Below are 15,000 nucleotides of genomic sequence, written 5' to 3' on the forward strand. Positions count from 1 at the left end.
TCTCCCACACCCATGTATTCTCCCCTCCACAGTCACAATGACATGCTATCCCCATTGGCTCGGTGACTGGTCATGTGATCATGATGATAAACGGTCGTCTGATATGAATGTGATAATTATTACAGCCCCCAGTGGTACTGTATCTGCACCGAACATCGTCCCCACCGACCCACCACCATATCCCATTGTCCCCACCAACCCACCACCATATCCCATTGTCCCCACCAACCCACCACCATATCCCATCGTCCCCACCAACCCACCACCATATCCCATCGTCCCCACCAACCCACCACCATATCCCATCGTCCCCACCAACCCACCACCATATCCCATTGTCCCCACCAACCCACCACCATATCCCATCGTCCCCACCAACCCACCACCATATCCCATTGTCCCCACCAACCCACCACCATATCCCATCGTCCCCACAGACCCACCACCATATCCCATCGTCCCCACCGACCCACCACCATATCCCATCGTCCCCACCAACCCACCACCATATCCCATCGTCCCCACCAACCCACCACCATATCACATCGTCCCCACCGACCCACCACCATATCCCATCGTCCCCACAGACCCACCACCATATCCCATCGTCCCCACCAACCCACCACCATATCCCATCGTCCCCACCAACCCACCACCATATCCCATCGTCCCCACCAACCCACCACCATATCCCATCGTCCCCACCAACCCACCACCATATCCCATCGTCCCCACCAACCCACCACCATATCCCATCGTCCCCACCAACCCACCACCATATCCCATCGTCCCCATCAACCCACCACCATATCCCATTGTCCCCACCAACCCACCACCATATCCCATCGTCCCCACCAACCCACCATATCCCATCGTCCCCACCAACCCACCACCATATCCCATCGTCCCCACCAACCCACCACCATATCCCATCGTCCCCACCGACCCACCACCATATCCCATCGTCCCCACCAACCCACCACCATATCCCATCGTCCCCACCAACCCACCACCATATCCCATTGTCCCCACCAACCCACCACCATATCCCATCGTCCCCACCAACCCACCATATCCCATCGTCCCCACCAACCCACCACCATATCCCATCGTCCCCACCAACCCACCATATCCCATCGTCCCCACCAACCCACCACCATATCCCATCGTCCCCACCGACCCACCACCATATCCCATCGTCCCCACCAACCCACCACCATATCCCATCGTCCCCACCGACCCACCACCATATCCCATCGTCCCCACCAACTCACCACTATTTCCCATCTTCACCAGTGACTGACTCCTGTAGAATCGCAAGACTTAATTCAACTCCTATGGAGTCAAATATAACACTGTTTTAGGGTTAATATGGTCCAACACCCATTTTGTATTAAAACTACTCTGGTCATGGTGTTAATATTTGGGGGGAGTTAAAATGACACTAAATTGAGTAAATATCAGACTCACAAAGAGCTGCTTAAATTCAACTTCAACTGCCATTTTACTTTTTTCGCTGTAGTTTTTTTTTTTTTTTATCAGCTCCCTTGACATTTTACACTTTTCTGTGTAGTTTTGAATTTACAATCAATTCCAGCAGAGTTCAATTCCCTTTGAGTTATAAGGATGTAAAGTGTCACATTATGGTGCTTTGCTATGTGATATCCAACCCCTGTCAGATCTTCCTGCAAGTTGAATCTAACAGGGATTTATACGGTCCCACAAAATATACAGTCCCACAAAATATACGGTTCCACAAAATATACGGTCCCACAAAGTATACGGTCCCACAAAATATACGGTCCCACAAAATATACGGTCCCACAAAATATACGGTCCCACAAAGTGTACGGCCCCACAGATTGGATTAGTTTAGGAAAAATGTTTCTCATCTTTGTGTAGCATAAGATCAAAAACCAATCGTAATGTACATGCCAAAACAGATATTGAAACAAACATTTTAGAAAATCAACCTACAACATTGCATCCTGGGAAAATATTGACATTGAGGCCTGTAACCACATCTGTGGATCACTCCATAGATGTAACTTCCTGTCTCTGGTTTCTCTTAATGAAGTTAAAAGTACACCGTCTCAATCAACTCCAGTTATCAACACTAACTCTTGGACTCTAAGTAGAGACAATATAACACCCCAAAAAATTTTAACACTGTGATTTCAACTATCCTTGATTTATTGTGTACTGTCCCTTCTTGTTCAATGCACTGTCTTATGGCTACTGTGTAAATCCTTCATTATAATTGTTTTAAATAGATATGCAGTTAGGGAGGGTAAAGAAATTGAAAATTAATATTGGAAATGCAATTCCTCCATTTTGCCACTAGGTGGTATCAGGCTGAACTAGCAGTCATGTATCCGTCTATCCCCCAGGATGCACTGTTTGCTAATCGAATTTCAATTTCTGCCTGGGAGGGAACTAATTAGCATCAAAACCTAAATATGTTAATTCTTTATTGATTGATTCATTTATTTCTTTTTTTAATCTTTTGCTGTTTATCTATTGTATTTTATAATTTTTTTCATTCAATATTGTAACTAACTGTAACTAACTAATGAACTCTTCTCCCTTCCGTCCTGTCTCTGCTGTAGGGTGAGGCTGGCAAACCCGGTAAAGGTGGTGAACGTGGATCTTCTGGTCCTCAGGTATGGTTTCATTTATCTCTTTATTATCTGTTATTGGTTAATTAATCTGTTAATATATCTCTTAATTTATCTGTTCATTTATCTGTTCATTTATCTGTTCATTTATCTACTCACAGTTTATCTCACTACCTATTCATGCTGCCTCAGTTATTACATTTGTACACACACTATCCCAATGTGATCAGTCAGGAAGAGAAGAGTATTTGACAGACATAACAGGCATACCATCTACAGTTAGAAGACTCTCCAAGATGATTCAGTCAGATACAGTCCAGCTAGAAGACTCTCCAAGATGATTCAGTCAGATACAGTACAGTTAGAAGACTCTCCAAGATGATTCAGTCAGATACAGTACAGTTAGAAGACTCTCCAAGATGATTCAGTCAGATACAGTCCAGTTAGAAGACTCTCCAAGATGATTCAGTCAGATACAGTACAGCTAGAAGACTCTCCAAGAAGATTCAGTCAGACACAGTACAGTTAGAGGACTCTCCAAGATGATTCAGTCAGATACAGTACAGTTAGAAGACTCTCCAAGATGATTCAGTCAGATACAGTACAGCTAGAAGACTCTCAAAGATGATTCAGTCAGATACAGTCCAGCTAGAAGACTCTCCAAGATGATTTAGTCAGATACAGTACAGTTAGAAGACTCTCCAACATGATTCAGTCAGATACAGTCCAGTTAGAAGACTCTCCAAGATGATTCAGTCAGATACAGTACAGTTAGAAGACTCTCCAAGATGATTCAGTCAGATACAGTACAGTTAGAAGACTCTCCAAGATGATTCAGTCAGATACAGTCCAGTTAGAAGACTCTCCAAAATGATTCAGTCAGATACAGTCCAGCTAGAAGACTCTCAAAGATGATTCAGTCAGATACAGTCCAGCTAGAAGACTCTCAAAGATGATTCAGTCAGATACAGTCCAGCTAGAAGACTCTGAAAGATGATTCAGTCAGATACAGTACAGTTAGAAGACTCTCAAAGATGATTCAGTCAGATACAGTACAGTTAGAAGACTCTCCAAGATGATTCAGTCAGATACAGTCCAGCTAGAAGACTCTCCAAGATGATTCAGTCAGATACAGTACAGTTAGAAGACTCTCCAAGATGATTCAGTCAGATACAGTCCAGTTAGAAGACTCTCCAAGATGATTCGGTCAGACAAGACGAAGTGAGAAAGAGCTGTACTCTACTAAATCAACCCTGATGTCACCTGGCATTCTGCCCCTCTGGCCCTCTGGCCCTCATATGCCTGGCTCTAAACCAGACCATACCAGAGCAGGAAAGCAGATCCTGAGAATAACTGAAAAATCATTTAATTCTCTCTCATCTCTCCTCTATCTATCTTTCTCTCTCATCTCTCCTCTCTCTCTCTCTCTCTCTCTCTCTCTCTCTCTCTCTCTCTCTCTCTCTCTCTCTCTCTCTCTCTCTCTCTCTCTCTCTCTCTCTCTTATTTTTTATGTTATTCTCTTTTCTTCTCTACAACAGGGAGCTCGTGGATTCCCAGGAACTCCCGGTCTGCCTGGAATCAAGGGGCACAGAGTGAGTGATGTCATAGGAATGATAATACAAAATATATACTTTTTATTTAACCCTTACTTTACCAGGTAAGTTGACTGGGAACACATTCTCATTTACAGCAACGATCTGGGGAATAGTTACAGAGGAGAGTAGGGGGGGATGAGTGAGCCAATTGGAAGCTGGGGATGATTAAGTAACCAGATTCTGAATTTAGCCAGGACACCGTGGGTTAACACCCCTACTCTTACGATAAGTAACATGGGATCTTTAGTGACCACAGAGAGTCAGGACACACGTTTAACGTTCCATCCGAAAGACAGAAACCCTACACAGGGCAATGTCCCCAATCACTGCCCTGGGGCAGAGGAAAGAGGGCCTCCTACCTGCCCTCGGGCACCACTTCCAGCAGCATCTGGTCTCCCATCCAGGGACCAACCCTGCTTAGCCTCAGAGGCAAGCCAGCAGTGGGATGCCTGGTGGTACTGTATGCTGCTGGCACTAATATGTAATATGGCATCTTCAAATGTGTTCTTTCCTGTCTAGCTGATTTTAGTGTCATTGTGTGTTTTCCGTTGTTCTGCTGCTGCCACATCGTCCAGTCAACGCGCCAGTAAAGATGTCAAATCAAATCAAATGTATTTTATAAAGCCATTTTTACATCAGCCGATGTCACAAAGTCCTGCTCTCATGATATTGTGTTTATCTCCTCTTTCCAGGGTTATCCAGGTCTTGATGGACTCAAGGGAGAGGGTGGAGCAGCTGGTTCTAAGGTGGGACGGACTCTACAACAGAATCCTCTATCTCCCTCTCAAATTATTTTAATCTCACACATATCCTGGTTGACTTTCTTGTCTGTTTGTCATGTTGGGAAACCTGTCTAAACTTCCCTTCTGTACCAGAAACATCTCTTGAACTTTCTACCTTTTTGCTCTCTCTCTCTCTCTCTCTCTCTCTCTCTCTCTCTCTCTCTCTCTCTCTCTCTCTCTCTCTCTCTCTCTCTCTCTCTCTCTCTCTCTCTCTCTCTCTCTCTCTCCCTCTCCCTCTCCCTTTCCCTCTCCCTCTCCCTCTCTCTGTTCTGTTCTGTTCTCTGTTGTAGGGTGAGTCTGGTGCTCCCGGGGAGAATGGCGCTCCTGGACCAATGGTGAGTACAGATGCAGAAGTGATGCAGTATACTGTATCCGTCACATTAATTAGCTCCTGTAGACTGAGAACTACTCTCAATAGATCTGCCACACATACGATATACAATATCTGATATGTTACTGATCAGCTGTACAGATAATCCTGTTTACTGTTTATGGATTGTAACCTGTGCTCCTCTCTCTCTCTCCCGCTCTAAAGGGACCACGTGGTCTGCCCGGTGAGAGAGGTCGTCCCGGACCCTCTGGTTCTGCTGTAAGTACCTTCTCCTGGCCTAGGACTCAGCCTGTAACCTCCTGCTTAGAACTCATTCTAGAACTTCCCCCTAGAACTCAGCCTGTAACCTCCTGCTTAGTACTCGTTCTAGAACTTCCCCCTAGAACTCAGCCTATAACCTCCTGCTTAGAACTCGTTCTAGAACTTCCCCCTAGAACTCAGCCTGTAACCTCCTGCTTAGAACTCGTTCTAGAACTTCCCCCTAGAACTCAGCCTGTAACCTCCTGCTTAGAACTCATTCTAGAACTGCCCCCCTAGAACTCAGCCTGTAACCTCCTGCTTAGTACTCGTTCTAGAACTGCCCCCCTAGAACTCAGCCTGTAACCTCCTGCTTAGTACTCGTTCTAGAACTCCCCCCTAGGACTCAGCCTGTAACCTCCTGCTTAGTACTCATTCTAGAACTCCCCCCTAGGACTCAGCCTGTAACCTCCTGCTTAGTACTCATTCTAGAACTGCCCCCCTAGAACTCAGCCTGTAACCTCCTGCTTAGTACTCATTCTAGAACTTCCCCCTAGAACTCAGCCTGTAACCTCCTGCTTAGTACTCGTTCTAGAACTGCCCCCCTAGAACTCAGCCTGTAACCTCCTGCTTAGTACTCATTCTAGAACTGCCCCCCTAGAACTCAGCCTGTAACCTCCTGTTTAGAACTCATTCTAGAACTCAAAATAGAGCTCCCAGAACCGTGTAACACGAACATGGTCTCCACTCATACCAGTCCCAGATCCGTACCCAGAACCGTCACAGATGTCAGACCTCACCTCAGCAGGCTGTAGTGACCTCACAGTTAGTAAAGTGAAAGTGAAGGACCTGAACCTCAAAGTCAAAACACAGACAGAGAACTTTAGCTAGCTCTCTTTGATGTCATGACATGGATCATTACGTCTCAGTATGTTATTGAGCTGGTCCTCTGCTGTGTGGTGACAGTATCTTGTGTTTCTTCTGTCTAGGGTGCTCGTGGTAATGACGGTCTGTCTGGCCCTGCTGGTCCTCCTGTAAGTATTATAGTTTTATTCATTCTTTCATTTCACTATACACTATATATATATATATATATACACTGAGTATACAAAACATTAAGAACACCTGCTCTTTCCATGAGGTAGACTGGCCAAGTGAATCCAGGTGAAGTTATGATCCCTTATTGATGTTAAATCCACTTCAATCAGTGTAGATGAACAGGAGGAGACGGGTTAAATAAGTAATTTTAACCCTTGAGACATGGATTGTGTATGTGTGCCATTCAGAGGGTGAATGGGCAAGACAAAAGATTTAAGTGCCTTTGAATGGGGTGTGGTAGTAGGTGCCAGGCGCACCCATTTGTGTCAAGAACTGCAACGCTGCTGGGTTTTTCACGCTCATCAGTTTCCTGTGTGTATCAAGAATGGTCCACTACCCAAAGGACATCCAGCCAACTTGACACAAAATTGGGAAGCATTGGAGTCAACATGGGCCAGCATCCCTGTGGAACTCTTTCAACACCTTGTAGAGCCCATTCCCCGAAGAATTGAGGCTGTTCTGAAAGCACAAGGGGATGCAACTCAATATATATATATTTATATTTATTTAACCTTTATTTAACTAGGTCAGTTAAGATCAAATTCTTATTTACAATGACGGCCCACCAAAAGACAAAATGCCTCCTGTGGGGACAGGGGCCTGGGGGGGGGGAATAATATATATATATATATATATATTATTTTTCCCCCCCAGGACAACAATACATCACACAAAGCAGCTACAACTGTCAGTAAGAGTGTCCATGATTGAGTCTTTGAATGAAGAGATGGAGATAAAACTGTCCAGTTTGAGTGTTTGTTGCAGCTCGTTCCAGTCGTTAGCTGCAGCGAACTGAAAAGAGGAGCGACCCAGGGATGTGTGTGCTTTGGGGACCTTTAACAGAATGTGACTGGCAGAACGGGTGTTGTATGTGGAGGATGAGGGCTGCAGTAGATATCTCAGATAGGGGGGAGTGAGGCCTAAGAGGGTTTTATAAATAGGCATCAACCAGTGGGTCTTGCGACGGGTATACAGAGATGACCAGTTTACAGAGTAGTATAGAATGCAGTGATGTGTCCTATAAGGAGCATTGGTGGCAAATCTGATGGCCGAATGGTAAAGAATATCTAGCTGCTCGAGAGCACCCTTACCTGCCGATCTATAAATTATGTCTCCGTAATCTAGCATGGGTAGGATGGTCATCTGAATCAGGGTTAGTTTGGCAGCTGGGGTGAAAGAGGAGTAATTACGATAGTGGAAACCAAGTCTAGATTTAACTTCAGCCTGCAGCTTTGATATGTGCTGAGAGAAGGACAGTGCACCGTCTAGCCATACTCCCAAGTACTTGTATGAGGTGACTACCTCAAGCTCTAAACCCTCAGAGGTAGTAATCACACCTGTGGGAAGAGGGGCATTCTTCTGACCAAACCACATGACCTTTGTTAGGTATCCTAATGTTTTGTATGCTCAGTGTAGGTATACTATGGGCCAATTTCCCAGGCACAGATTAAGTGTAGTCTTGGACTAAAAAGCATACACAATTCAAGTATTTATTAAAAGTGTTTATTAATCTATCACTGGTCTTAATCTGTGTCCATGAAACCCGGCCCTAAATGTTTCATCAGAAATGTGACTGCAATACACCTGGACGCCCTTGCGGTGGCAGCAGTGTCTGTTGACTCACTCCCTTTCCCCTCTCTCTCCCTTCCCTCTCTTCTCCCCCTCCCTCCCTTTCCCTCCCCTCCCTGCCCATGCTCCTCACCTCTCCCCCTCCCCTCTCTACACACTTCTCTCTCTATAGGGCCCAGTTGGTCCTTCTGGTGCTCCAGGCTTCCCCGGCTCTCCAGGTTCTAAGGTATGTCACTGATCTTCACCCTTCCCCCACTCTCTTTCTCTCTCTCTCTCTCTCTCTCTCTCTCTCTCTCTCTCTCTCTCTCTCTCTCTCTCTCTCTCTCTCTCTCTCTCTCTCTCTCTCTCTCTCTCTCTCTCTCTCTCTCTCTCTCTCTCTCTCTCTCACTCTCTCTCTCTCTCTCTCTCTCTCTCTCTCTCTCGCTCTAACGCTCTCTCTAACTCTCTCTCACTCTCTCTCTCTTTCTCTCTCTCTCTCTCTCTCTCTCTCTCTCTCTCTCTCTCTCTCTCTCTCTCTCTCTCTCTCGCTCTCGCTCTCTAACTCTCTCTCTCTCTCTCTCTCTAACTCTCTCTCTCTCTCTAACTCTCTCTCTCTCTCACTCTCTCTCTCTCTATCTCTCTCTCTCTCTCTCTCTCTCTCTCTCTCTCTCTCTCTCTCTCTCTCTCTCTCGCTCTCTAACTCTCTCTCTCTCTAACTCTCTCTCTCACTCTCTCTCTCTCTCTCTCTCTCTCTCTCTCTCTCTCTCTCTCTCTCTCTCTCTCTCTCTCTCTCTCTCTCTCTCTCTCTCTCTCTCTAACTCTCTCTCTCTCTCTCTCTCTCTCTCTCTCTCTCTCTAACTCTCTCTCTCTCTCTCTCTCTAACTCTCTCTCTCTCTCTCTCTCTGTCTGTCTATTCATATCTATCTTATGACACAGCTAATCCAGGGGTAAGTCAAGGAAGGATTATTTTGCACAAACAAAATATTTTTATCTTATTATCTGAATAGGGGGACAAACAGAGATGGTACATTCTGTCAATACAGTATATAATTGTTTGTCTAATACCTCCACATCAAGCATTAAAATAAAAAATAAACGTTTTTTTCAAACTTTTAAAAAGCCGTATAAAAATGGTGCAGCTCAGCTCAGGAAGAGAGTATTTGAAAGAAAAAGGTGAGAATAGAGTGAAAGTGGTGAAACCGGAGAAGGCAGCATTGAAAAGTGCTCTAAAACTGAAATCTATTTTCCTCCATCTGGGTGGAATATTTGAGGGAGGTGTGTTGTTTTTTCTCTCTCTCCGCTCGGGACTGAAATTCCTTCTGAATGATAACTAGTGTGTGTGTGTGTGTGTGTGTGTGTGTGTGTGTGTGTGTGTGTGTGTGTGTGTGTGTGTGTGTGTGTGTGTGTGTGTGTGTGTGTGTGTGTGTGTGTGTGTGTGTGTGTGTGTGTGTGTGTGTGTGTGTGTGCGTGCGTGTGTGCTGCCTGAAGTCTATAGATCCCATGCTGTACTGCTGGTTTCACTTTCATCTGTCGTCCGTCTCAGTCTCTCCCAGTCAGGGAAATCATTTAAGGATTCAGCTATAGGACTAGGGTTGCAGAGCTACCTGTAAATAACAGAAATGTATGTCCATCTATTGTAACTTTGGTGATTTATACTTGAATAACTTTAAAAACATGTATTCATACATATATATATATATTTTTAAATATATATCTGTCTCCATATTGTCCATGAGTTTCTAGTAAATAGACCATATGGTTCAATAGAAAATAGACTAATTAAAAGCATCTAATCAACAACGGCATTATTCTTAAATGAACTCTGTAACTCTTCCAACTATTGACTTTCTTCACAACTGCCACCAGTTTGACACTGAAACATTGACAACAAATACATGTTGACATACTAAAAGAGTGTAAAAAAAATAAGTGATAAAATATGAAACACCATATTGACTAAGTTGATGGTTTATATTTAAAAAAATGTTTTACAGCTTTTTTTTTCTTAACAAAAAAATCTTATTTCATAATTTAATATATTATATGTTTGGTAAGGCCACACAGAGGGCACTAGTTTAAATCTGAAGGACCCAAAAGGGCCACTAAATATCTTGTGATAGATTCCATGAAATCCTTGAAAAATACCAACATTCTGGTAGTTTACAAGTAAACCTTGAACGTTTCCAGTAATATACCCTCCCTTTGCAACCCTAATCATGTGAATAACTTCATGACCTTTAACCTCATTATAACCAGAGACAGAGGCTCTATCTCAACTCTATAAAGGACACACTGTCCTGAGCATATTTACAAACCAAAACCCCTGTGGGAAGAGAAGGCCTTGGACAAACTGCTTCATGACGAGAGATAGATGCCAAAGAATCTGGGGGCTGTGTGTGTGTGTGTGTGTGTGTGTGTGTGTGTGTGTGTGTGTGTGTGTGTGTGTGTGTGTGCGTGCGTGCGTGCGTGCGTGCGTGCGTGCGTGCGTGCGTGCGTGCGTGCGTGTGTGTGTGTATGCACGTGCGTGTGACTGTGTGTGTGACTAATGTTAAAAAAACACACAGTGAGACAGTAACTTGACCCAGATGTGTGAACGACAGTGTGTTACACTATATATACAAAATGATGTGGACTGCACAGAGCCCTGACCTCAACCCAATCGAACACCCTTGGGATGATTTGGAACGCCGACTGCGAGCCTAATCGCCCAACATCAGTGCCCGACATCACTAAGGCTCTTGTGGCTGAATGGAAGCAAGTCCCCACAGCAAAGTTCCAACATCTAGTGGAAAGCCTTTCCAGAAGAGTGGAGGCTGTTATATAACAGCAAAGTGGTGACAAACTCCATATTAATGATCATGATTTTGGAATGAGATGTTCGACGAGCAGGTGTCCACATACTTTTGGCTACGTGGTGGACCTCTAGAAACCTATAAACAGTCAGGTTTAAGTTAACCTGTTAATTCCTGCTACGCTCTGCTAATAAAACCCGGGTCGTCCTCGCGAAAGAGTTTTCTGACGTCGAGGGTCTTTCCTGGTTAAATTAAAGGCTGAACGAGACGATGTATCCTCAGCTTGCCTAAAATGTGAATTCAGGACACCCAAAGACATGTATTCATAAACACTACATTGGTTTCATTTGATTTATCAGGATCCCCATTAGAAGACGCCAATGGTGACAGCTAGTCTTACTGGGTCCGACACATAATGAAGAAGACGTTACAGACAAAAGACTTAACAATTTACATACATTTAAAAGCATTGGCATGTAGTGTGTGTGTGTGTGTGTGTGTGTGTGTGTGTGTGTGTGTGTGTGTGTGTGTGTGTGTGTGTGTGTGTGTGTGTGTGTGTGTGTGTGTGTGTGTGTGTGTGTGTGTGTGTGTGTGTGTGTGTGTGTGTGTGTGTGTGTGTGTGTGTGTGTGTGTGTGCGTGTGCGCATCATCTATTGGTTTGAATATGAGTATAAGTTGTCTATAAAGGAAAGGCATATTTAATTGTTCCCTGCGGGCCCATGTACAGCCCATGGCTCTCCCTGCCCTAGACTATCAGGCAGGGACAGTAACATTATGGATTACTGGAAGGGTGGGACTAATAACAACAAGATAACTCATGTAAATATACTTTATGGGACTGGATGGTCTTCAGTGATAGATGGGAGGGGTTGAGTGGAGCTGAAGGATGGGACTGGATGGTCTTCAGTGATAGATGGGAGGGGTTGAGTGGAGCTGAAGGATGGGACTGGATGGTCTTCAGAGATAGATGGGAGGGGTTGAGGGGAGCTGAAGGGTGGGACTGGATGGTCTTCAGTGATAGATGGGAGGGGTTGAGGGGAGCTGAAGGATGGGACTGGATGGTGTTCAGAGATAGATGGGAGGGGTTGAGGGGAGCTGAAGGATGGGACTGGATGGTCTTCAGTGATAGATGGGAGGGGTTGAGGGGAGCTGAAGGATGGGACTGGATGGTGTTCAGAGATAGATGGGAGGGGTTGAGTGGAGCTGAAGGATGGGACTGGATGGTCTTCAGAGATAGATGGGAGGGGTTGAGGGGAGCTGAAGGATGGGACTGGATGGTCTTCAGTGATAGATGGGAGGGGTTGAGGGGAGCTGAAGGATGGGACTGGATGGTGTTCAGAGATAGATGGGAGGGGTTGAGGGGAGCTGACGGATGGGACTGGATGGTCTTCAGTGATAGATGGGAGGGGTTGAGGGGAGCTGAAGGATGGGACTGGATGGTCTTCAGTGATAGATGGGAGGGGTTGAGGGGAGCTGAAGGATGGGACTGGATGGTCTTCAGTGATAGATGGGAGGGGTTGAGGGGAGCTGAAGGGTGGGACTGGATGGTGTTCAGAGATAGATGGGAGGGGTTGAGGGGAGCTGACAGATGGGACTGGATGGTCTTCAGTGATAGATGGGAGGGGTTGAGGGGAGCTGAAGGATGGGACTGGATGGTCTTCAGTGATAGATGGGAGGGGTTGAGGGGAGCTGAAGGGTGGGACTGGATGGTGTTCAGAGATAGATGGGAGGGGTTGAGGGGAGCTGACAGATGGGACTGGATGGTCTTCAGTGATAGATGGGAGGGGTTGAGGGTAGCTGAAGGATGGGACTAAAAACAAACAAAGGATAACTATTGTAAAATATACTGTGTCTGTAAAATGTGTATAGTATGGAATAAGCAGGAAGTAGAAGCCTAAGTGTTGTTGTCCATTAGTTTACTCCAGTTAGGGGAGGGGCGGTAGGGTTAGGGGAAAATAATATAGGAAAATATATTTATTTAAATGTATATATAATATATGGGGGATTGGAAATGATGCAGACAGTTACATTGATGGAACCACAATCTATCTGCAGTATTAAAGCTGAACCCCTCCCTAAAAAAAGAAAAACAAACAATATGGACTACATCCCATGCCAAAAATACCAATCTCTCCACCACCGCTTATACACATGCAACTTATATTATGTCATCCTACTAAGTCAAAACACCATGGTAACAACAATTAGGAATTCCATTCATTTCATTCACCCAGTTTCCCAAAGGCTGTGACCTCACTACGCAGCGCTATGATTGGTTGATGTCTGTAGTAAAGGGTCGGACTCTTGTCTGACAACATTTAGTCAGGATAAATCTCCCCGTTCTATTTTATTAGACCAGTAGGCCTGGAAACCATTATACACGTGGCTCTGGCTACTGCACTTTTCCACACAGCCCCTCATGAAATAACTTTTTATATGAAAGCTGAGGTTCATTTAATTTAGCCAAAAGTAGGGTTTCTTCTTTCTATTCAAATGCAGCCAATGTTGCTGTAACACTTTACTCTTCTCTTCATTTGTCTGCCATAAAAGTACCTAGACTTTATAAAGTCTTTATATGGAAATGACCTACTTGGTTTTTCAATTAAGATTAAACACTTCTGACTTAATTTTGACAAGATTTGAAAACTTTAATAAACTTTGTTAATCATGCACATCATGCAAATCCATAACCAATCAAACTGAATCATCAATTTGCTCATAGAGACTCTTTACTGAAATGATGCCCTCTAATACATTACTGACTGACTGACTGATTGGATTATTGATTAATTCATAGATTAATTGATCGATTGATTCTTTGTGTGAATGATTGATTTAAGGATTTATTGGATGATTGAATAATTTATAGATTAATTGATCGATTGGTTGTTCGTTTGATTGATTGATTGATTAAAGTGTTGTATTATTGATTGATCCAGGGAGAAGCTGGCCCCACCGGTGCTCGTGGACCTGAGGGCGCTCAGGGACCCCGTGGAGAGTCAGGAACCCCTGGATCTCCCGGACCCGCCGGTGCATCTGTGAGTGTCCCCATAAAAAGTGGCCCCACAAAAAAAGTTGCCCCATAAAACAGTGTCCCTGTAAAACAGTGTCCCTGTAAAACAGTGTCCCCACATAAGTGTCCCTAAACAGTCCCCACGAGTGTCCCCGTTCCAAGTCACATGACTAGGGCTTTTCCTGATTGAACTATGACCTTAAGTATTGTACTATAAGATATGGCCATATGAAAGGATGTCTCTCATTCTAACTAGTGTGTTCTTCCTCTGTCCTTCCCTACAGGGTAACCCTGGTACTGATGGTATTGGAGGATCTAAAGGATCAGCTGTGAGTCTACCAGACAACCTCTCCTCTGTCTCTATCTCCCTCCCTCTCTTATCTTCTCCTGTCTCCCTCCCTCTCTTCTCTTCTCCTGTCTCCCTCCCTCCCTCTCTCCTCTGTCTCTGTCTCCCTCCCTCCCTCTCTTCTCTTCTCCTGTCTCCCTCCCTCTCTCCTCTGTCTCCCTCCCTCCCTCTCTTCTCTTCTCCTGTCTCCCTCCCTCCCTCTCCTCTGACCCTGTCTCCCTCCCTCTCTCCCCTGTCTCTGTCTCCCTCCCTCCCTCTCTCCTCTTCTCCTGTCTCCGTCCCTCTCTCCCCTGTCTCTGTCTCCCTCCCTTTCTCCTCTTCTCCTGTCTCCCTCCCTCTCTCCCCTGTCTCTGTCTCCCTCCCTCTCTCCTCTTCTCCTGTCTCCCTCCCTCTCTCCCCTGTCTCTGTCTCCCTCCCTCTCTCCCCTGTCTCTATCTCCCTCCCTCTCTCCTCTGTCTCTGTCTCCCCCCTCTCTCCCCTGTCTCTATCTCCCTCCCTCTCTCCCCTGTCTCTGTCTCCCTCCCTCTCTCCCCTGTCTCTATCTCCCTCCCACTCTCCCCTGTCTCTGTCTCCCTCCCTCTCTCCTCTGTCTCTGTCTCCCTCCCTCTCTCCCCTGTCTCTATCTCCCTCCCTCTCTCCC

At 45.3% G+C, this 15,000-nt stretch overlaps 1 protein-coding gene across 2 annotated transcripts in view; it reads left to right on the forward strand.

Moving 5' to 3' along the window:
- Positions 1-15,000, forward strand: part of LOC139553492 (collagen alpha-1(II) chain-like) — a 77,329-nt gene that overhangs the window by 28,995 nt on the left and 33,334 nt on the right. For both annotated transcript variants that reach the window (XM_071365882.1, XM_071365891.1), the window contains 9 exons: positions 2,610-2,663; positions 4,157-4,210; positions 4,906-4,959; positions 5,286-5,330; positions 5,531-5,584; positions 6,553-6,597; positions 8,403-8,456; positions 13,941-14,039; positions 14,299-14,343. In XM_071365882.1, the coding sequence (XP_071221983.1) occupies positions 2,610-2,663; positions 4,157-4,210; positions 4,906-4,959; positions 5,286-5,330; positions 5,531-5,584; positions 6,553-6,597; positions 8,403-8,456; positions 13,941-14,039; positions 14,299-14,343 (504 nt within the window). The remainder of the gene's footprint in view (positions 1-2,609; positions 2,664-4,156; positions 4,211-4,905; positions 4,960-5,285; positions 5,331-5,530; positions 5,585-6,552; positions 6,598-8,402; positions 8,457-13,940; positions 14,040-14,298; positions 14,344-15,000) is intronic.

The sequence above is a fragment of the Salvelinus alpinus genome, chromosome 2, assembly GCF_045679555.1.
Source record: "Salvelinus alpinus chromosome 2, SLU_Salpinus.1, whole genome shotgun sequence".
NCBI lineage: Eukaryota > Metazoa > Chordata > Actinopteri > Salmoniformes > Salmonidae > Salvelinus > Salvelinus alpinus.